At 32.1% G+C, this 24134-nt stretch overlaps 3 protein-coding genes across 3 annotated transcripts; all 3 read left to right on the forward strand.

Moving 5' to 3' along the window:
- The first annotated feature begins 10503 nt into the window (after window positions 1–10503).
- On the forward strand, window positions 10504–12451 carry LOC126705094 (L10-interacting MYB domain-containing protein-like). The gene is made up of 3 exons (XM_050404044.1): window positions 10504–10566; window positions 11851–12198; window positions 12290–12451. Exons 1-3 carry the CDS (start codon window positions 10504–10506, stop codon window positions 12449–12451), a joined length of 573 nt encoding a protein of 190 aa, XP_050260001.1.
- Window positions 12452–19376: 6925 nt separating this feature from the next.
- On the forward strand, window positions 19377–20142 carry LOC126706592 (17.5 kDa class I heat shock protein-like). Its single transcript, XM_050406128.1, has one exon. The coding sequence runs from the start codon at window positions 19534–19536 to the stop codon at window positions 19987–19989; it is 456 nt and encodes a 151-aa protein (XP_050262085.1). The 5' UTR covers window positions 19377–19533; the 3' UTR covers window positions 19990–20142.
- A 2715-nt stretch (window positions 20143–22857) lies between these two features.
- On the forward strand, window positions 22858–23608 carry LOC126706589 (17.5 kDa class I heat shock protein-like). The gene has a single exon (XM_050406126.1). The coding sequence runs from the start codon at window positions 22983–22985 to the stop codon at window positions 23439–23441; it is 459 nt and encodes a 152-aa protein (XP_050262083.1). The 5' UTR covers window positions 22858–22982; the 3' UTR covers window positions 23442–23608.
- The last annotated feature ends 526 nt before the right edge of the window (window positions 23609–24134 follow it).

The following is a 24134-nucleotide window of genomic DNA, read 5'->3' on the forward strand; positions in this document are numbered from 1 at the left end:
TGTTCTTTGATTACAAATGTAGGATATTCCACATAATACATAAAGGCCACACATTGATTGCTTTATGGCAATGAAAACATTATTACCAACATTCCAATAGCTCATAAGTCATAGCTTCAAACACAGATTTGGGCACAAGATGAGAGTAGGACCTGTAAAATAAGTATTATTAAGTTATTAATATGTAAAGGGAATAATTTATAACAATAATAGTTTTATACTGAATTTTTTTTTTTTTTTTTTTTTTTGGTTTAGCAGTTATTAGTAGAACATAACTAGTTTACATTTATTTATTAGTTCTATCATTTCAGTTAAAAAAAAATCTTTATTAGTTGATTTAAATTTCTTTATTAGATAAGAAAAGAAAAGCGAGAGTTATATATTAATCTAAACTCTGTAATTGGTTTTATATAGAATAGTGATTTTAAATTTCATTATTAGATAAGAAAAGAGAGTTATGTATTAATCCAAACTTTGTGTTCGAGTTAAACTTATCTAACACAGTGTTCTTTAAATTGGATAGATTGGATTGTTATAAAAAATTTAAAGTTATTTTGTTAAATTTATGTTGGTAATAGGTGGGATAAGAATAAGATGATCCAAAAAAAAGGTGGAGTAACATTGAAAGCAAATTTTTACATTGCAAATACTTTGAAGGGATAAGCATAAGTTTAAACGTGATAATTGATAAGCTTAAATAGAACAAAATTTAAAATAAGAACAATAGTAAAAGCCTTAATATTGTTCACATTTATTTCTTTTCCAGTACAATTCCAACAACAAATGAAGCATCAAATTAATAACCTTTCCACACATTTTTTACTATTTAGTTTGATCCTAAAAAAAAGGTGGAGTAACATTGAAAGCAAATTTTTACATTGCAAATACTTTGAAGGGATAAGCATAAGTTTAAACATGATAACTGATAAGCTTACCAAGCATAAAATTTAAAATAAGAACAATAGTAAAAGCCTTAATATTGTTCACATTTATTTCTTTTCCAGTACAATTCCAGCAACAAATGAAGCATCAAATTAATAAGGTTAACAGTTTTATTGATCAGTATAGGGCTAAACTTGTTGCAAAGTAGTTTGATCAGGTTAGTGACCTTGTTCACGATAAGAATGGCTACTATCCGAAGCCAAAATAAAATAAACTCATCATTGCATCATCACATCAAGTTCACAATAAAAATTACTACTACCCTAAGCTAAAATAAAGATACTTATCACCTATCATGACATTATCATAAAGATGAGGGGCGATGTCATGCATTTTGAAATGAAAGGGGAAAGACTTTCCAAGCACAACAGATAAGTGAATAGAAGGGAAAAAAAGAATAATTGTTTATAATATTTTGTTTTCTGCATCAAATAGGGAAATAAACACCAAACATCAAATTTATTTTAGAAAATAACAAAAGTAATGTGAAAAATGTGAAGGACATTTATATATGTTATTAAAAACAAACAAACAAACAAACAAACAAAGAGGGAAAGGCTTACCTAACACCAATATGTAGGATTTGTTACAGAAAGAAGACTCTCATTGGAGTTCTCTTCGAGAAATCTTCTCTTAAGGTATTCTTTACTTGATCTTCAAGATGCAAAACTTACATGAGGTTTGTTTGAAGCAGCAACAGTAATAGCAAAATTTCAAAATTGTCTAAATGCTTATATAACTTAATAAGGATAACAATATGTTTAAATGCTTACGTGCCAATTTAGAATCTAATTGGATTTGTGCTCTTTGATTTTTACACTCAATAATTCACTTAATACTAAATTAAAAATTAAATGAGACATGTGGCGAAAAATTGAGAATTGTGAATCATGCTTTGCCAACCTTCCATTTGCATTGAGCCATCAAATCTTGACAAAACATGTAAATATATAATTTTAAGAATTTTCTTTTATCTCAACGTATGATGCAATAGATAACATAACATAATTTTCATTCATTCTAATTATCTTGTGCCTTTAGTGCAAGAAAACTTTCATTTGCTCTAAAGAAGTTGTTTTGTTTCTAGGGTTCACTAGCACACTAATGGCCTCTTAATAAAAATCCGGTAATAATAAGATAGTAATTGGGTGATCATAGATTAATGCTAATTGTGGCATATTTTTAATAGATAAAAGTCATATTATATTATTTACATAATCATTTTTTGTCACTTAAAAGAGATATGACCTAATTAATTTACTTTAGTTTGAGTATATTTTAAGTTATTATGAGTTAATTTAACTTGTTTCTTTCAGAAAACTATAGTTTCGTTTAACACTTTTGCTTCATTATATTTTAAGTTATTATTTACATTTATTTTAAGTTATTATTTACAAAATCATGCTTTGTCACTATAGGTTTTATTGGAAGTAGTATTTGAGTGATCATAGATTAATGCTAATTGTGGCATATTTTTAATAGATAAAAGTAATAATATATTATTTACATAATCATTCTTTGTCACTTAAAAGAGATATGACCTAATTAAATTACTTTAGTTTGAGTATATTTTAAGTTATTATTAGTTAATTTAACTTGTTTCTTTCAGAAAATTGTAGTTCTATTTAACACTTTTGCTTCAATATATTTTAAGTTGTTATTTACATTTATTTTAAGTTATTATTTACGTAATCATGCTTTGTCACCGTAGGTTTTACCTTCATTATTATGATGCTCTTTCAAGAAATTAGAATACCACAATTATTCATTTATTTAAAAACACTAAAAGAAGAAAGGCAAAAGGGAAAAGAAGAAGAAGAAGGAATATATGATCTATAAGAAATCTTACAATATTTCTTCAATTCTTAATATTCTTTTATAACAATCAAGAAAATAAGAAACAACATCAACACAAAGATACTTTGAAGAAGTGGACTTCTTTTTCTTTACATAAAATCGACTCAATCAAATTTAAAAAATTATGTGTACTTTGTTTCTTTGAAGAAGTATGTTCTTCTGTAAAGGGATTTGCATAATTCAAATGCCAAGCAAAGCATAAAGAGATTCGATTTCCTTATTTGTATATTGTTCTTAAAGGATTGAAAAGGACACTTCTTTTTCTTTATGTAGAATCGACTCAATCAAATTTAAAAATTATATGTATACTTTGTTTGTTTGAAGAAGTATATTGCTCTTTCTTTTGTAAAGGGGTTTACATAATTCAAATGCCAAGCAAAGCATAAAGAGATTCAACATCCTTATTTGTAAGAATAATTTTTTTTTTAAGTATATTGTTTTTAAAGGATCGAGAAGAAGGGCAATTAGGTCTTTTCATGTTGTGCTATATTTTTTATCCAAGTTAGCGGCAAACTTGATGTTGGGGTGCAAAGCGTAACAAGGATCATAGTTTTGAGTGCAAAATGTGCATTTGAAAAGTTTTGAGTGCAAAGTGTCATAAAAATATATAGCTTAGGGTGGTAAAATGTAATTTCTCCTTAAAAGAACGTTGTTTAATGTCCATTGAATTGGCATACTCAACCTAAGAATTAATTGAAGTTAAGTGCATGTAACTACTCAATCAATTTTTATTATTATTATACTTTGCTTGTTTGAAGAAGTTTATTGGTCTTTTCTTTTGTAAGAGGGTTTGCATAATTCTAATGCCAAGCAAAGCATAAAGATTTTTAATGTCCTTTTCTCAAAGGGGGAAAAAGCAATGAGAAGTGTATTCATAGTTCAAGAAAACGCTCATTCTTCAACTACAGAGAGACTTTTGAGAATTGTTTTACAATTTGATTTAGTGTGAATGCTTCATGAAGGAGGAAATGATACCAAAAGGAAAATTTCCATGTAATTCAACCATCTTAGTGAAACAAGTTGATACCAAGGATAAAGTTGAGGCTATAGACCATTATTGATATTGATTGAATTACTTAAGCGGTTAAACATTGAGAATTGAGAAGAATCATACACATATTAAAGAAAGAGTTACATACTTACATTAGTTGCACAAAGCATGCTTTCATGTCTTTTAGTCAAAATATTAAAGAGCAACTATGCTCAACTTTACTCAGCTAAACCCTACCAATTAAAATGGGGTGGCACTAAACATCTTAATCAACTAACCGAGGTTATATAACCAAATTCATTTATTTTAGATGAGGTAAGTCAAGAAACACGAATCATCATAAGCTAATCAAATGCGCACATTGATTGAATATCTACCAAGTATGCTAAGTAGGCAACACCACTTAGAAGTTCAATCAGTTCTTAAATCACCAACTAGCTAAAAATCAAACCATCCAATTACATTGAGAGATTATCAGACCAAACCTAGAAGATTAAGAAATATATGAGTGGTTAGAAAATAAAAATGGCTCTCCCTTCCCATCTTGATCTGAGTTATAGAGAATAAACCTCTTATTTGGAGCACATCCCTTTTATCTATCATGTGTCTACACAAACTCAACCAAAACCCCATATATGTTTCTACATTGCGCATGCATTTTGCCCCCAACAACAAAGCTTTAGATTTTCTTTTCGATCTCAATCCAACTCATACCTGTTTCTTTTGCCACCCCCTTCTCCCTCGTGCTCTTAATAGTCCCTTCTCTCTCGGCTTTCTTTGAGCAATGTTAGAACCACAAACAATCACACAACTTTTGCTACAACTTGCCACGTGGCGAGTTATGAGTGGTGGAGGTGTGGACCCACATGGACCCCCCACTTTTTCTTCACTACTTATAATTTGCCACGTGATGAGTTGTGATAAAAGTTGTATAATTGTTTGCAGTCTTAGCATTTTTCGCTTCCAGGTGCTGCCAAAATCAACTGATCTGTAGAATATTTTCCGATTTTGAATCACCATTAATGCTACAAGCACCGAGCAATGCTTGCCAAACAACCATACTAGGGATTTCTGGTGATCCATCAATAAAACTAAAACTGCTGTTTTAAAAGCAAAGTCCAACAAGCCAATGATTCAAAATGGTTGTGTACTGGTTTAAGAAAATCCTGCTCATGGAAGTAGCACCTATATATTTTTTTTGATAAACAAGTAGCACCTATATATTGAGTCTCCTATGACAGCACCTTTTTCTTTCTTTTTCTTTTTTTTTTTCTATTTTGGTTATTTCCCTTTGTTAATTTGATTAAATAATCTTTTCTCTCTATATGGTTTTGGGTGACGGTGCTATTATTTGAGAGTCCCTGTCCCAGTGCAAAGATTTAAACAAGCATTGTTCACCACCATTGTTATACACAAATAAAAAATAATCGAATATTCTTTTTCAAGAAAAAAATCAATAAAGAGACATTACATATACACAGGCCAATGGAACTTTCAGCTTTTCATTGACTTCCTGATTGACTTAATGGATGAGTTAATGAAACTGTTCCCAGCAGCAAGATCTCTATCAAAATCATCAACACCATTTACCGAATGGCATGTGTTCATTCTGTAATTTCTATCTCATATCTCTCGATTAAATATGCAATTAACATAATTTGTTAGGCTACAGTCTCATGACCAATATCCAATAGATCTCAGATAAAAAATAAATAAATAAAAGGGGACTACAAGAATTATTTGCAGTGGCACTCTCAAATAATTCTTGAAGTTCAAAGTATGTCTTACGATCCTATTATATTGGAATTATTCAATTAAAATTTAATATTTATTTGCTATATGGCTATATGGCTAGAAATTTTTGGTGTACGGTGCACTGATCAATTACTTGTTTGCCGAAATGGGAGGTTTGGCTATGGTAGGTGTTCTTTAGTAAATGAGTACAGTTTGCAAGTTATTGAAAATGGCAGTGCCCTTTATTTTCCTAAAAAAAATTGGAAAGTAATAAATAAAGAAAGAGGTGATACTTGTATTAATTAGGTAATAAAGTCGAAAGTAATAACATTTAATGATATTTTTTAATTATTATATCTCTTATAATTTGTGGTGTAAAAGATATGTAACTTAATATATATATATATATGCCTATCCTTGTAAAAGAGATTTGTTCCCTCAATAATACTATCTTTTTATTTTTAGAAACAAACACACACGAGAGAGGGAAATAAATTCTAACACAAAGGCACACAATAAACTTAAATTATACAACCTAGTGATTATTGGTTTTTCATGTTAGTATTTATATCCAAAATAAAATAAAATAAATAATTTATCTATATGTTATTAATGTGACATTTGTCAAACTTTTTTTTTTTTTTTTTTTGAGAAAGATGACATCTGTCAAACTTATATAGTAAAATGGACAATAAATTTAACATTTTCATTTTGAAAAATAACGTTTTAAAAGAACATTACTGTCTTTCAAATAAAAACATCCAAATTTTTTAAAATTAAGCTCTTTTATTTAAACTATATTGAAAGAAAAATATTGACTTTTTATATAAAAACTAGTGTGGGTTGCACATGCAAGGCACGTGCTTGCCTATACATTGGGTATTTGTAAATACATCCTGAGCTTTAAAATTTAAAGTTTTTTTTTTTTGAGAAATAATTACAACATACTGTTAACCCTACAGCTCGAACCCTTTCTCCCTTAGACCCCAAGCACTTTGTGCATGGGGAGGTGCCAATTCAGCTATAAGGCCTTTGGCAAAAATTTAAAGTTGACGCCTTATTTTAGTGATAAATTTTCAATTTCCATCTCATTGTCTATATTAGAGTAAAAATTTAAAAGTGTAACGGACAACTAACCAATCCTTAAAATCCCATATTAATCTATGCTGTAAACCCAAAAGTAGCAATACATTTAGTAAAAATAAGCCCTTAAAATCCCATAATAATCTATGTTGTAAATCCAGAAGACCCCATAAAAGAAGAAGAAAACAAGATTCTAGCTGATCATTGATGAAATTTAAAACACTTTGACAAAGTATCACTACCAAATATATATATATATATATATATATATAAATTTATAAGTATAATATGAAATAAAAATGTAACCAGGAGTATTGTCTAACTACCAAATATAGTTAGACACATCCACTACCAAGCATTATGTCTACCTTGTCATCATAGTTGACTTTAGCCAATGGTTCTTTACAAAATCAAAAAACAAGGCATGTTTTTCTACCTAAATTCAACCACTGTAGAAACTAAGCTTTTAGATAGAGCTCTATGCTAGAAGGTGATAGTATGTAGTACACATTCACATTCTAATGAGTTTGTTTACATCTCTAACCTTCAATAGCACAACACTATGATTTTCTATCATTGTGAACCACTTGATTTTATTGCACTTCATCTTCCACTCTTGTAGAATACCAAACCTTAGTATCAAGCCAACGAAGGGTGCTTCCACATTTAATGTGAGAGGAATCTCCTTGATCCTGCACAACCTCTTTGGTATGCTTCATACATCAACCTCTTTGCTACCTGTTCTAGCTCCTAGATTGGTTTTAACCAAAGCGACAACCTAGAAAGGGGGAAAGAATTAGAGAGTTGAAGCTTTAAAGGTTAAGAGTAATAGCATGTTTGATTAATTCAAAAGTCAAGCAAACACTTGACACCCATTCAAAAATTGATAAAAATAAGAAATAACATTTTTTTTTCCCTGTAAATGATAAAAATGCTAGATTAATCTCCATTGTGTTAGTAATGACTGCAATGAACAGTTTTTTGAATCAAGACACAATAACCACTTTTGGCCTTTCGCAATACACAAGGATCTCAATAAGACTGGAAAACTTAAAAACAACAACAACAATAATAATTACAGAATCAGAAAGCATGACAAACCTCATATGTGACAACATCCCACAATTCATCATTAGCAAGAATAAGATAAGAACCTCAAGGGAAGCATCAATCTTTTCCTCCTGCAAGTTTTATAAGGATGTCAATAGCTAATTATTCACCAAAAAAAAAATTGAAAATGAGAAGCATGAAAGGGGCACTCTTAACCAGACTAAATGTATCAACCAAAGCTCTCTTAAAGAGGGACTTGTACTACTATTGACAGGTGTCAATAAACAATATTCCTCTAGCAGAAAGCTAATTCACATATTTAGGTACATTGAGAAAGGCTAGTATAAATTTTGTACATTTTCAAATTAAAAAAGATTATTAGTACCTATAATTATTCTAGTACACACGAAGATAATTACAATGTAGGCATAACAATATCAGCGACTTCATTTGTTTTTCTTCTTAATAATAATATTTAAATAAAGGTGATCTTAAGTTTTCATTTGAATCACCATTTACCGTAGTAACAAAGTAAAACTTCCTTTACATAGTAAGCATCAAAAGTCAATGTTAGGAATCACCCGCACCTAAAATTTTGGATCAGCAGCAACATATTACATCGAGAGTCTATCTCTAAATGCACAAGAAAGAAAGAACTCCTCCAACTCTCCTAGTTGGTGTGGTATAATTTTAATCACCAAGACACATGCAACTTACTAAATCACCAAAAATCTTGAAAATTAATGTATGATGAGCCTACCAGCCCACATAACAAATTCACCAGCATTTCTCAATCCATTATGGCTCATTAGTTTGGTCTAGCTTGTGATCTAAAGAAACAAAAATAGTTGAAGAAAATCACAAGATGATAAACAAATGAGATAACAAGTTAGCAGAATAGGAAACACATAATCCTCTCACATTAAAAAGATTTTATATATTATATATTGTTTGCAACTCTCCATTATTAAATGGTCAATACATCATCTATAGTGGCGCACTTATCAAAGGAACTCATGCAATTAAATCAACTAAGTGCCCATTTGTTTCAACTTTTTCAGCCCAAAAAGCCCGTTTTGAAAATAGCCAGCCCAAAAAGTCCGTTTGGTTAGTATAAAACGCAACTTTTTGGAAAAAATTGCGTTTTATACTTGTGAAGAGAACGCGCAAGGAATGAAACGAGCTCTTCAGGTCCATTTTGCCAAAAGTCTGTGCGCGTTGTCATATATCCGTTGGACGATCTTGGGCAATTACCAAATTACCCTTCAATAAATCATGCTCATGTCCTTAGTTCTCACGCCTGTTCCTCATTCCTTTCATCTCATCTCTCTGCTCTGCCCTTTGCCCTGAAGCTCACTCACGCCTCTCATCTCTTCTCTCAGCTTTGCCCTCTCTGTGCTACTACAAGCCTCTCCGTGGTAAAAGTCTCTCTTTTCTTTTGTCATCCGTTGAATCTTCTTCCTCTTCTTCTTCTTTCTTCGCCTTCTTCAACGTGCATTCCTCTGTTTTTTTTTTTTTTTTTTTAATTTTATTTGTCTAATCTGATCTGAGAAATACATCTTGAAGGTAGAGTTTTGATCAATAAAACACCAAGCAACACTGATCTGCTACCAAAAACCACCAAGTACCAACACTGATCTGAATTTTTTTTTTTTTTTTACCTATCAAAATTTTTTTTTTCCAGATCTTGCATGCTTTGTTCTTGCTAAAGATCTATTTGTTCTCTTGCCGGGTACTGAAAAAAAATTGCGGGTACATGCTTTGTAATTTTCTTTTATTTTGTGGATGCTCTGTCTTTCTAAGTTATGCAATATTTGACAAAAAATCGGAATTGGGTATTTTAGTTCCAACCCCCCTTTCTCTGTTCAAGTCACTTTGGATTAAGATCTGATTTTTTAAGTTTAGCATGATTTGGGCCTTCTTTGGAATTGGGTATTTTAGTTTTCGTTTCAGGTTTCACATCTTCGGAATTGGAATTGGGTATTTTAGTTCCTGTAGGGCAGTACAAATGTTGGGTATTTCAGTTGGGTTTAAATACAATAGAGCAGTTTTTCATTTTGGGGATGTATGACTTGTACATACGATCTACATGTTTAAATACAATAGAGTACTTGTGAATATTTTGCCGACATCTACTTCCAAAAGAATACTTAAATTCTCTCTCTGTTGCCTTCCACCATCACCTATCTTGAGTTATATTTCGTCTTATCCATTTTTGTTGACTTGATTTCTTACATATAGCTATGAGGAACACTAAACAGAGTAGATGTGTGCTATACTTAATTGGCCTTACCATTATGGTAACACGCACAAACTCTCTCTCATTCATCTCCAAATGGTAAATGGGAGAGGCTAGGTATAGGTCTTTTGTTTATTTTATCACTTGTGCATGCTGATGTTGAAATGGTATTGAATACTTTTTGCCTTATTCTCATACAAATCTTCTTTAATTTTGAAGCAAATACACATAATGTTTGCTGCTTAAACATTACAGAGAAGTCTTTAATTGACCTTACCATTATGGTAACATGCACAAACTTTACTTTTTTACATAGTTTCTAGCTATGCATCCTCCATACTTTGTAGAAAACAGAGAAGCATTATGGGAAATTGATTGTATACGCATGCACATGCATGCCCCATCAGCAACAGACGCACCCCACATCAGCAACCCACGCACACCCTACCGCACCTCACCATGCAACAACACACGCATGCCTATAAATGGGTAAAACCACTAGATTATGGTTGCTAGTTCACTAGATTGGAATATTATGAATCATGTCAATTGCGAAATATCTCGTTTATTATAACACTTCCTAAAAAACTATTCCTTTGGACTAACAATGGGAAGGAAGAAGGCGAGTCGTTCTGCTAATTCCCCATTCTCCAATCAATCATTCCCATGGGTTAGTGTCCCACCAAATAATAAAATCAAGAATAATAATCAAACTAGGAGAGGCTTAGCCCTATACCATACATCCTACTGCCTCGGGACGACCGTAAGCTCATCTTGCATACAAATTCTGGGGGTCCCAAGTCCTGCATCCACCAAGAACATTTCTTCCCTTAAGTGTAAAACTTCAGATTGTAACACATTTGAAGTAGGCCTCTAGTTCCAAAGCAACGTCACCCAAAGAAGGGGGCACCCTTAATGGGGCATGAGTGGGGTCCCCTCTGGCTTGGGATGGACCCGCAACTGGGGGCGTGTCGGTTGGCTGAAAGGGAGCCTCCCCTCCTTCCGATGTCAGATTTGGAGCTTAGGCTGGTTGGGAAGCCCCGGTTTCCCTTTGCTGCGACTAACCCCAGGTTGGGGTCGAAGATGAGACTTCGGGTGCCTCCTCCCTTACGGGGGCCCGGGCAGTGGATGGTTCGGGGGCGTAAGCCTCAAGCTCATGAAAGATAACCATAGAAGGTTCCCTCGCCCTAGCGTCGACCACTAAGGGTACTCCTCTGTAATCGCGGATTAAGCCACCCGAACCACCTAACCCATTTTTTAAAGATTCATCTGAGTTGTTCAGCCAAGTACCTTATGTTCTTGGAAGCCATTTACACGATATAGACCTAATGTGTTCATAATCAGCATTAATGTGCCAGCAGCAAAGGAATTCCCTACTTTAAGCCGAATCAATAGCCTTAAGTTTTCTAGATGAGAAGCGCAGCCGGGTATCCGAACTGATCTTGGAAATGTTGGCCTTATTAAAGGGTGGTCGTAGATCAGAAGGGGCGAGTCTTCTAAAACTAAAAAGAAAGAATCAATGGCGATAAAAGTCGCTGGACAAGAAAAGCCCAACGCCCCTACACAAAAGAACGACTCTCTAAAGTCGGAAATTTCGATGAAAGCAAGGTAGACGCCATCTTTGACATGTTGATCGCTAACGGTTAGCTAACTCTAGAGAGTCGTGAAATCCTAATCGAATTCAAAAAAAGCCGTAAGTTCAAGGAAATAAACTAATAAAAAATACGTTTTTTTTTTCCCGGATTAGATCATGTTTGTAACTAGTTCACTAGATTGTTGCTAGTTCACTAGATTGTGGATGCTAGTTCACTAGATTGGAACATTATGGTTGTAACATTATGGTTGCTAGTTCACTAGATTGTGGATTTATTAGATCATGTTTGTAACTAGTTCACTAGATTGGAATATTATGAATTCTATGTTTTGCATTTCTTATGGTTGCTTAACTCTATAGATGCGTAAAAACACCACTTTCAAATCCGAGGCAAAAAAGGGTAGAGCATTATGGGGAGATCCAAGTTGGACAACTACTTTTTGTAACCTTTGTGTGGAACAGATTGAAGCCGAGAATAGAACAAAAGGTGCTGCCTTTAGTCCCAAAGTTTGGACCATTTTGGTGACCAAATTTTGTGATGAGACCGGTCTAAACTATGATAAGGATCAATTAAAAAGTAGGTGGAATGTATTAAAAGTTGATTGGAGAGTGTGGGAACAATTGAAGAGTCATGACACAGGTTTAAGTTGGAATGCAATGAAGGGAACAATTGATGCTAGTGATGATTGGTGGGACCGGAAGTTGAAGGTGAGTTGAGTATTTTATTAATATGTAGTTAGTTGGAGATAGTTTTTTTATATTATTGTAATATGAGTGAAATGACAATTACATTTTGTAGGACATACCCAAAGCTACAAAATTTCAGCAAAAAGGTCCACAGAATCTAGAACAACTTGATATAATGTTTACGGATGTTGCAACAACTGAAGTAGCTGATAGAATCGGGATTCAATTTCTAGAAGAGAACATTAATAGTGAAGCAGGTAGCAGTTATGAGTAGAACTCAAGATCTTTAACAGACCCTACGATGGTGGTTCTTCATGATTCCATTGCTAATTCCATTTAGGGGGATAATAATTAGTAGTTGTCTTTTCTTTTTTTTTTATAATATCATGTAGTACAATTTAAACTTGGGTTATTGGTATGTATTTTATCATCTTTTTACATTTTTATGTTGTACAATTTAAACTTGGGTTATTGATATGTATTTTATATCTTTTTACATTTTTATGTAGTACAATTTAAACTTGGATTATTGGTGTGTATTTTATCATCTTTTTACATTTTCATTTTGTGCTTCATGATGATGAAAATTATTTAGATTTAATTAATATTGATAAGAAGTCATTAATGGTAATAACAAATAATTATGACACTAAAAAAGAAAAATTGCCCAAACATTATTAAAATAATACCAATAATATATTTATTATTATTATTTAGTAAGTATATGAAGTAGTTGATTTAAGTATGAAATAAACTCTCTTATATATACATTGTCTTTTTTGGTAATTTATCCTTCAAACTGTCACTTTTATAAGTACTAGCCAAACACTCAGTTTTTTCAAAAAGCATTTTTTAACAGCTTTTACCAAACACTCAGCTTTTTGAAAAAACACTTTTTTATTATGCACTTTTTGAAAACTCCACTTTTATCAAAAAAACACTTTTTCAAAAAGCTTAACCAAACTCACCCTAAGTCTCCAGTATAATGAGAAACAAATCCTTGAAGGGATTTCAGAGTAGCAACAAATAGCACTCAACTATTCAGAAATGAATAAAAAAGAAATGACACAATTGAGTATTTTCCTATAGCAAGCAAGAGCTTTGGTAGTGTTAGTAGCTCCAAAGAAATTGGAAATTTGGTAGTGCATCTCTTGATAGAATTCAAAATGAATAAACTCAACTCAAGGGATCAAAATGCATTTTTTGCTTTATCCTTTTTTGTTCTTCTTTCCATTTGAATAGATAATGAGGGTCAAATTTTTTTGTTCGTTAAACATTACCTAAAGCATTCAAACACGTATGTTGCAGTATTTTTATAGTTCATCAATCTTGATATGTGATTTAAGGGTTGAATTAAAAATTTATAAGGGTGGCATAGATGGAAGCTCCAAACTAATTTATTCTCTAAAAGCTAGTTTCCAAGTGGTCTGCATCATTTAAGTCCCAATATTGCTAGAAAAAACATTCACATGGATTATAAATCCAAACACAAAGAGATATGATTATATAGAGTGTTCTCCAAATAATAGAATGAGATAGAATAATTAGTTGATAAGGAATACCACGTCATCCATTTCTTGGTGGAATAATGTCAGCAAAGATGGTTTAAACATGGTAAAAGCTGCTGATTCTAGTTTTTTTTTTTTTTTTTTTTTTTTTTTTTTTGCCCCTATTTTCTTTCGGCTTGGATGGTAAAAATAATAATAAAGGAACATTAAACGTTAATTAATTCTTTAAATCATAAGAAATATATAACCATTCCATATCACATTAGACATCATAGGGCCTTTTCACTTCAAGTTATATAAAAGTCATGCAATTTTCTCTACATATTGGTAAACTTATAAAATCTCTAATCCCAAAACCATGGGGTTTGTATAAAAATACATAATTTTCAAATGGGTAAAATCAAGAACAATTACCATATGTGTAGCTACATAATTGGGCACAATTTTTCTCCCTAAACATGACCACAAACTCATCTAAAAATTCATGCAAGACAAAAAAATTAGCTCATTAGCAATAAAATAAGCTTTTTTTTAATAAGTAATAAGATATATTGATACCAAAAAGGAAGCTCATTAAATTATTTAATCTTAGAAAAATAGATGTGTATTAGCTTATTTTATTGTATACACATCTATTTTTCTAAGATAAAATAATTTAAGTCAAACATTCGGACTCACTATAAAAATAAAAACTTGAAATATCAAATACCAAAATTTTAAGGAATTAATATTAGAGCTCACACAACTCAGCATGAGATTTGATTCCGTGCAGTATGAATAATGGTCGATCACGCTGTCTCTAGTGTCAATCGCATTTGAGTTTCATCTAATTTTCCACCATTTCCATAGCTCGAGGAACAAAGCCTCCTACTTTAACAAATATGTGCTTTGAGGCATGTTGTTTCATTGCACCTTTAATTGTGTTAACACCAAAAGTGAGAAACTTTTTCACTTCTTAAACAAAGAGATGAGCAAGAAAGAAATATAGGATAGGAAAAGAAATACACCTTATAACAATAATTTGAGGAGAGAAAGAAGAAGTACACCATTGACATCTTAGAGATATTTATGAAGATCTTTTCCTTTGTGTTCTCTGGGGAATTTTGTGAAACATATATAGGACTAGGGTGTTGTCATAAGGTTTGGGCTTTTGATTTGGAGGATTCCCTGGGTTAATCAAGAATTGCAAACTGTGTACCAAAATCTTTGGGCTATAAATATGAACCAACCGATGGTTCATATTACTCTACTATTTCTTCACAGATTAGCAATGGAACCACGACGAAGCTAGAAGGAAGTGAAATTGAATGACAAAATTTACCAACACGGATTAAAGAAAGATATCTAAAACAAGAATGAAAAACCCACTGAAATTTCAAAGAATTGGGTTTTGGCGCTTGAGTCAAAGCTTTCATCAAACATGTAAAATGCTCACTGCCAGTTTTGTGAAATCAGTACCTCAGTATAATAAACAAAAGAAAAAGAGAGATAGAAATCAATCAAACTATAGAGAAATTTAGAGATAGAAATTTTAAGTTTTGTTTTTTAATTTATTTTCTTTTTTGGTTTAAATTGTCTAACATGGCTTTTTTATAAAAAAATAAAATGCTAACGTGGCATATAAAAATACCAAATAATATTTTAATCACCACATCAGTGCCACATCAGCGTCACGTCAGCTAATAGGGTGTTCCGTTTGCCACCTCAGCTTTTCCCGTTAGTTAGCTGACGGTAAGGATTTAAATGTCATGCGTTAATTGGTTTAGAGACTAAAAGTGGTAAAAATAAAATGTATGGACAAAAATGGAAAAAGTGCAAAATGTAGGGACTAAAAGTGTATTTACGCCTTTCTTTTTTATTTGGTTTTCACATTTCAGCCAAACAAACCGTTTTGGCTCCACAAAAAACAAAAATTGACTAAATCAAAAGCGGCTCCACAAAAAACAAAAATTGACTAAACCAAAAGCACTGTAGATTAAATATTGTAGATTGAGCGATTCTTTTTTTTTTTTTTTTTTTTGAAAAATAGATTGAGCTCTCTTTTTAAATAGTCAGTAGACAATGTGGTTAAAGAAGGAATTTTATGCAGTACAATATTAAAGTATGCGAGAGGATAGAAAATGAAAAAGAGATGAAAAACTTGGATGATAGAAAATATTTTAGTTTTCCTTATTTGTGTTTGGTTGGCAGTGAAAAAGACTCATTTGTATTTGGTTGGGAGTGAAAAAGTAGAAGGATAGAAAAAATGAATTTTTATAAATTTATTCATAAGCTCTTATTAAAAAATGATGTCCAATTAAAACAAAAAAGTGGAAAAAAAACCAACAAAAAAAATCACCAAAATTTATTTTAAAAAAAAAATCATGCCAAGGAAAAAAAGTAAAAAGTAAAAAACAAAATATTCACATACAGTTAAACCCGAGGAAAAAAAAAAAAAAAAACTTACAGAAAAATATTGCAAAAAAATCTAACAGGTGCTAACACGTAAGAGGAAAAGAGAGAGTTCAGTTATTGTCTGCAACTATTCCTCTTTTCTCTATTTTCTCCTTAAATTAGGGAGTTAGAATTTTGGTGGGCCAAGGGAAAAACACCTAAGCCCACTAATTTTCCATCCTCCCCTTTTCTCCAATCAAACACCCATAAAATTAGTTTTCTCTCAACTTTTCTATCCTCAATTTTCTATCTTCCTTGTTTCACCCAACCAAACAGACCCTTACACCCATCAAAAACATAAAAAGTAGATAGAAAGGTCTTATTGAACAGAGAAATGTAAGAGTGGAAGTATGATGCCCTAATTTAACTGATTGTGTGATGTGTGTGGGTGTGTGATGAGTCCCACATCTGGTATTTACTGAGTAGATCTAGGCTTTATTAACAACTACAAGGAGCCTCAACTATGACTAGTTCTTTTGAGGTATAACGCAGATAAATTAGAGAGATAGAATTTTGGTAGGCCAAGGGAAAAACACCTAAGCCCACTAATTTTCCATCCTCCCCTTTTCTCCAATCAAACACCCATAAAATTAGTTTTCTCTTAAATTTTCTATCCTCAATTTTCTATCTTTCTTGTTTCACCCAACCAAACAGACCCTTACACCCATCAAAAACATAAAAAGTAGATAGAAAGGTCTTATTGAACAGAGGAATGTAAGAGTGGAAGTATGATGCCCTAATTTAATTGATTGTGTGATGTGTGTGGGTGTGTGATGAGTCCTACATCTGGTATTTACTGAGTAGATCTGGGCTTTATTAACAACTACAAGGAGCCTCAATTGTAACTAGTCCTTTTGAGGTATAGCGCAGATGTGGTTAGTGTTTTTCCTTGGGTTGTTATATGAAGTGAGCTTCAAAATAGCTTCTAAGTGATGGTTTAAAAGTACTCAAAATAAGTGGGCCATTTTTAAAGCTAAAGAGGAATACTTGAATGGGGATACAATTTTGTGGTGGAAACTATCCAGAAAAAATTGGGCTGGTTGGAAAGCAATGTTACTACCCCTTAGTGGCATGGAAGAAGATCACTAGGCCCAAATAGGAAGGAAGGAGTTTTGGACCTTCACACGACTTGAGCTTAATTTAGGCTCGGCAAGTTAAATTATGTTCGATTCAAGAGGACAGTTCTTTGTAGTTCCAATTGACTCTTCTTGCCTAACCCTTTTCTTTTTTCTCATCTTACAACTTTAGAGTAACACTTATCCTCGGTAGATGGAGTGCACCTATTAGTCACTACATTGGAAAATAGCCCTCTAAATCTTAATCAGGTGAAGATTATCCTAGTAAGCACTAGCACTTATCCAAGTTAACCTTATCCATTTCATTATGTGAAAGTAATAATTAAGGGTTTGAAACTTTGACGAGGCATCCCTATTCACTTATCTTGTGAAGTTGTGAATGCACTTCAATTGGTCATTTTGTATAAAAATAAATTTGAATAATAAGTGATAGACCAAATAATTACATTCGTCCAGACGAGCCAACTTGAACAAAGAAGAACGTCATAAAGACACCATTCAATGCCCTGACAGTTATGTATCGACGAAGAGACCGTTGTAGCCTCCATTAAGGCTACATTAAGCAAGCCTGAGACGTTACGAAGAAGGCATTCAAACCACCGTTAAAGAGGCCCAACAACTAGTGAGAAGAAGAGCCTATTTATAGGCTCAACCAAGCTCAAGGCAAGGTAGATACAATATTCACTCTTATTACGAGTTCTCTCAATTCTCTAATTAACTCCAACACTTTATTTTATAACTTTGTCATTAGAGACTTTGTGACTGGCACCACATCGGTGACCACTTGGGAGAATTTCCTATTTGCAACCTCTTGCAGGATCTTAGACGAGCTTGTGTTGGGAACCATCTAGATGAAACTAACTACTGACGATTTCAGCATCATCAATAAGTATAAAAATAAATATCATGTATGAGATGGTTATTGTCTTTCTTTGTACTATTGAACTTCAGGTATTGAACAATGAATTTCGGCAATGATATTGTTTGGAAAATTATTAATTCTACTTTTAATTTTAATAGAGAGAAAAAGTTAGAGTAAATTTTTTGAGAGATTTAAAATTGTTAACTTATTGTCACATGCTCAACTCTAATATCTATTTTTAAATTTGAATTTTAGATTTACGAAATAATGTTTTACTATTGTATATACAAGTATATACATAGATAAGTTGTAATAATGATATTTGAGTTTAGAGAGTATTGTTTCATAAAGTCGATAAAGTAAAAAATTCTAGTTTTGGAATTTTCTAAATGAAAATTTGAAATTCAGTATTTTCAATCGATCGAAACTTTTGCTCGATCAATCGAAATGGTAAGAAAATTTATCCTGGAGTCTCTGCTTATTTCAATCGATGCTCGATTCCTGTTCAATCGAAAGGAACTCTCGACCGATCGAAACTCGTAAAAACGGAGTTTTCTACAGAATTTTCTGGTAATTGTTTTGATTGTTTGAAGAGGTTTCAAGCATTGTGAAGGATTTTATGAAATATTTTAACTCTCCATACGTGCCTTTTGATGAAATATAACCTTATGGGTATAAATAAAAGCTTATTCTCTAGAATGGTAAGTTAGAGAGAAACACAAGAAAATCTGTGGTTATTCTTTAGAATTACTATTTGTAGAACCCAACATCTTGGTTGTATCCTATGGGACAAATTTGCTAGAATTTTTTAACAATAACAGTGTAGGGGCAAATATTGTCTAAAGATAACAATTTTGTGCTTCCAAGTTATCTATTTCTGTTTGTCTTTTGTGTTATTTTTATTCTTCCTTTATTACTTTGTGTATTATTCCCAACAATAACATATCAATTTGAACAAATCAGATCATTTTTTTTTTAAATAAAGCAACCCAAGTTCATAACACTAAACAAATTTTCATTATATTAGATGTTATCTTTTATTAATTAATTAAATAAGTCATTTTTCACAAATTATATAATTAATTAAATATATATCAAATTTTCTTTCTTTCTTTTTTTTTACAATTTTTTTCCGCGTAATTCAGGGTAGCTACTAGTTCTACAATATATGATTATATTGTCGGGCTATAAAGGCCAGATATTCAAGGGACTTGTTAAACCATGGGCCATGAGCCTCTTCAAGCTTCAATTAGGTCCTATAAACGTGCCCACAAAATAGCTCCTACATGGGTCTCAATAGTCCTAGAAAGTTCCAAAGAACCCAAAAATCTCAAAACAGAAAACTGGCCTAGACTACACTAGAATCCTCCTAATCATCTTTATAAATTCCCAACCCATCAAATCCTTCAACCATCGAAAAAAATTCAGCAAAAATCTGAGTCTCTGAAGTTTTTCACAACAACATCAAAGTTCAAAAATGTCGATGATTCCAAGCTTCTTCGGTGGCCAACGCAGCAATATCTTCGACCCATTTTCTCTAAACGTATGGGACCCATTCAAGGATTTCCCAACCCAAATTTCCAAAGAGAATTCTGCTTTCGTTAACACTCGTATTGATTGGAAAGAGACCCCAGAAGCTCACGTGTTGAAGGCCGATCTTCCTGGGCTAAACAAGGAGGAAGTGAAAGTCGAGGTCGAAGATGACAGAGTGGTTCGGATTAGTGGAGAGAGGAAGATAGAGAAGGAAGACAAGAATGACACGTGGCATCGTGTGGAGCGGAGCAGTGGCAAGTTCGTGAGGAGTTTCAGGTTGCCGGAGAATGTGAAGATGGATCAGATCAAGGCTGCTATGGAGAATGGGGTTCTCGCTGTTACTGTTCCTAAAGTGGAGGTGAAGAAACCTGATGTCAAGGCCATTGAAATCTCTGGTTGATTTTGTTTGTGGGTCACGTTCTATTAGCTTCATGGAATGGAAAAGTGTGTCTGTGTGTATGTGCCTTGAGAAACATGATTAATCTCAGCTGTGAATGTTGTGTGTGCGAAGTGTTCGCTTAAAATATCTATGCAAATAATACTTTTTGGCTAATTTTGTTGATGTTCAAGTATTTTTGGTCCTTATTTCCTCCTTCTGTTGTGAAATCCTCTTAAATGGATTTTTAAGACTGCATTTTTGTAGACATTTTCGATAGGAGGATTAAAGGTTGAATAAAATTAAAAGTTTGAGGACTGCATTGAATGAATTTGAAATTTTAGCATTGAATTGAGTTTTATTTAAATTTAGAAGGTACAATTTGTAATTTAGCCCAAAAATTCACAACGGTTGCTTGCATTCTGGGTTCATATATTTTTTGTTGAGCTTCCCAGCCTACAGTGTTATGGGCCTTATGTCTGAAAAACCTTACTACCAAGTTGGAAGCCCACAAACATGCACTTCACAAAAAATATGACATTTTAACCCAGAAAGAAGAAACTCTACAAAATATAACTTTTATACCCACCAAAAACATAGAAAGTAGATAGAAAGGTTTTATTGAGTAAAGGAACGTAAGAGTGGAAATGAGCTTTAGAACTAGAAGAGGTTCTGAGTGAAAGTTTGAGAGTACTCAAAATATGTGGGCTATTTTTAAGGCTCAAGAGCAATATACTTGAATGGCCGTGGGGATACAATTTTGTGGTGGAAACTATCCAAAAACAATTGGGTTGGAAGGAAAGAAATAAGTCTATCCCTTGTTGGCATGGAAGAAGATCAGCAGGCCCACATAGGAAGGAAGGAGTTTGGGCCTTCACATGGAGCAAATACGTGTATATTTCTCTTTCTTCATGTTATCATCAAATCAAGACATTAATCGATTTTTTATGTGAACGGATATTAAACTCTAAATTTCTTATTTAACTATTAAAGACTTTACTAGTTGAGTTAATTGAAAACTAGGTATTATATTATTTTTAACATTACATATACACACACACATATATATATATATATATATATTTCTCTGTTCTCTCTCTTAGGTTTCATTTTTTGGTTAGAATGATTATAAAAAGTATGGAAAATGGAGAAGAGAAAATGAAGTTTGTGGTTGTTTGGTTAAGAGTGAAAAAAGGGAAGAGATTTTGATAGGGTTTAAGAGTTTTCTTTCCTGGTCTACCAAAACACAATATCCCCAAATTGGAGAGAAAATGAGGACAAAAATATTTGGACAAAAATGCTCATGTCACAAGCTTCTCCTCCACTATGTTTGTATGTGCATGCGGCTGTGGCTGCTGTCTTTTGTTTTTTTGTTCTTATTTTTATTTTTTTGTCTGTATGTACATTTCTAATTCACTTAGTATTTATTGTGACATACTCTATCTTAAATAAGATTTTATCATTTTTAATTTAGGATAGCTATAGCTATAGTGTAATATGTATTGTTAGTTAATATTTTATAAGTGACACATGTATTAAAAAATTTGTCTAGCCTTTTTACATAACTTAATACGCTAATTGAACTATTTTCATATATATATATATATATATAACATATTTTAAAATTTTTAAGTCTAAAAATAAATTTGAATAACCATTATAAGGATAAATATCATGTATGAGATGGTCATTGTCTCTCTTTGTACTATTGAATTTTAGATATTGAATAATGAATTTTGGTAATGACTTTGTCTAAAATACTATTAATTTTAATTTTGCTAGTGAGAGAAATGAAGAGTAAATTTTTTAAGAGATTTAAAATTATTAACTTATTGTCACATACTCTTTAATATTTATTTTTTAATTTGAACTTTAGAGTTACAAAATAATATCAAAACATATCAATTTAAACTAATCAGATCTTTCTTTTTCAATAAACCAACCCAAGTTCATAACACTAAAACAAATTTTCATTAAATTAGATGGTATCTTTTCTGAATTAATTATAACAATTTAAATAAGTCTTTTTTTTTTAACAAATTCTCTAATTAAGTCCTAATTAATTATATATATCATATATTATTTTATTTTATTTTATTTATTTACAATTTTTTTTGCGTATTGCAAGCTAGCTACTAGTTCTAAAATATATCACTGCGCATTGGGGTACAAGTCTTGAGTACCGGGATACAAGTCTCGAGAGGAAACTTCACACACACATACACTTAGATTAAGTTAAAATAAAATTTCTATCTTGTATTATATAAAAAAATAAATAAAGAACTAGTTCTAAAATATAATCATCTCTATATATTAAGAAGATTTAGAAAGTTAATTATAGTTTCGTAAAATGTCAAAAATACCCCAAATCTAATCAGATAATTTTTATTCTTAAAATACAAAAAAAAAAAAAAAAAGATTTAAAATTGTAATTCAACAGAATTTTTAAAAAAATTACCGATAAACTTTGTTTTTCCTAAAAATTAACACACTCTCTATTTGAATATATCTCATGCACTTTTGATATATTTTTTTCCTAAAAACTAGCACACACTAAATCTTGTAATTTATTCCTTTTCAAATCCTAAATTTTAGTTTCTTAAAAATTTATTTCGTATAACCTCACTAACAATAGATAAATTAAAATTGAAAAATTATATTAAATTTAAAACAATAAAAAAGAGTCTCATCGCACATGTGGAACACGCCAAACTAGTATATATTGTTGGGCTATAAAGGCCTAATATACAAGGGACTTGTTAAACCATGGGCCATGAGTCTCTTCAAGCTTCAAGTAGGCCCCATAAACGTGCCCACAAAGTAGCTCCTAAATAGTTCTCAATAGTCCTAGAAAGTTCCAAATAACCAAAAATCACCAAAGTAAAACAGCGCCTAGACTACACTAGAATCCTCTTAGTCAACATATAAATACCCAACCCATCAAATTCCTCAACCATCGAAAAATTTTCAGCCAAAATCTGAGTCTCTGAAATTATTCATAACATCAAAGTTCAAAAATGTCGATGATTCCAAGCTTCTTAAGTGGCCAACGCAGCAATATCTTCGACCCATTCTCTCTAAACGTATGGGACCCATTCAAGGATTTCCCAACCCAAATTTCCAAAGAGAATTCTGCTTTCGTTAACAGTACTCGTGTTGATTGGAAAGAGACCCCAGAAGCTCACGTGTTGAAGGCCGATCTTCCTGGGCTAAACAAGGAGGAAGTGAAAGTCGAGGTCGAAGATGACAGAGTGGTTCGGATTAGTGGAGAGAGGAAGATAGAGAAGGAAGACAAGAATGACACGTGGCATCGTGTCGAGCGGAGCAGTGGCAAGTTCGTGAGGAGTTTCAGGTTGCCGGAGAATGTGAAGATGGATCAGATTAAGGCTGCGATGGAGAATGGGGTTCTTACTGTTACTGTTCCTAAGGTGGAGGTGAAGAAAACTGATGTTAAGGCCATTGAAATCTCTGGTTGATTGTACTTTTTGGGAACATGATGATTAATCTTAGCTGTGAATGTTGTATGTGCGATGTGTTCGCACAAAATATTAAATATCTATGCAAATAATAAAATTTGGCTAATTATTAGCCAAAAAAAATGATAATAATAAATTAATAATAATAAAATTTGGCCTTTTTTTTTTTGTTGTTGATGTTCTAGTATTTTTGGTCCTTATTCCTTCTTCTTTTCTGAAATTTCAGTGCATTCCTCTTGAGTAAATTACCCCTCCATTTTTTTTTTTTCAAAAAATACTTTTTAATTAATTGATGGGATTTTTAAGACTACATTTTTGGGCACTTAATAGACATTAACAGGAGGATTAAAGATGAATAAATTCTGAAATTTAAGCATGAGTTTTTGGTAAAGCTAAGTGAACAATTTGTAATTTGGGCCTAACATTTAAGAACGGTTAGTTGCATTCTATAAGTTTTATGGGCTTAGAGCATTAGCATTGGAGAATGCTAATGTCATATCTAAGGGAAATTTAGAATTTTAAGCCCCAAAATCATCTGCATTGGTGAATGCTAAACAGCAGTATTGCAAATTTTTTTGCAATATTGCTACAGTGCAATTCTATGTTTAGAATTGCACTGTAGCAAGTATTGTAAAAAAATAATAATATTTTATCTCACTCTCTCTCCTCTGTCTCTCATCTCTCATCTCTGTC

The sequence above is a fragment of the Quercus robur genome, chromosome 11 (genome assembly GCF_932294415.1).
Source record: "Quercus robur chromosome 11, dhQueRobu3.1, whole genome shotgun sequence".
Lineage (NCBI taxonomy): Eukaryota > Viridiplantae > Streptophyta > Magnoliopsida > Fagales > Fagaceae > Quercus > Quercus robur.

Bases quoted from the DNA above. Each gene is read 5' to 3' on its own strand.
- LOC126706589 (XM_050406126.1), top strand. From the start codon at position 22,983: ATGTCGATGATTCCAAGCTTCTTAAGTGGCCAACGCAGCAATATCTTC.
- LOC126705094 (XM_050404044.1), top strand. From the start codon at position 10,504: ATGGGAAGGAAGAAGGCGAGTCGTTCTGCTAATTCCCCATTCTCCAAT. The intron at 10,567-11,850 runs GTTAGTGTCCCA...TTAACTCTATAG, and splicing joins CCAATCAATCATTCCCATGG to ATGCGTAAAAACACCACTTT. The intron at 12,199-12,289 runs GTGAGTTGAGTA...TACATTTTGTAG, and splicing joins GGTGGGACCGGAAGTTGAAG to GACATACCCAAAGCTACAAA.
- LOC126706592 (XM_050406128.1), top strand. From the start codon at position 19,534: ATGTCGATGATTCCAAGCTTCTTCGGTGGCCAACGCAGCAATATCTTC.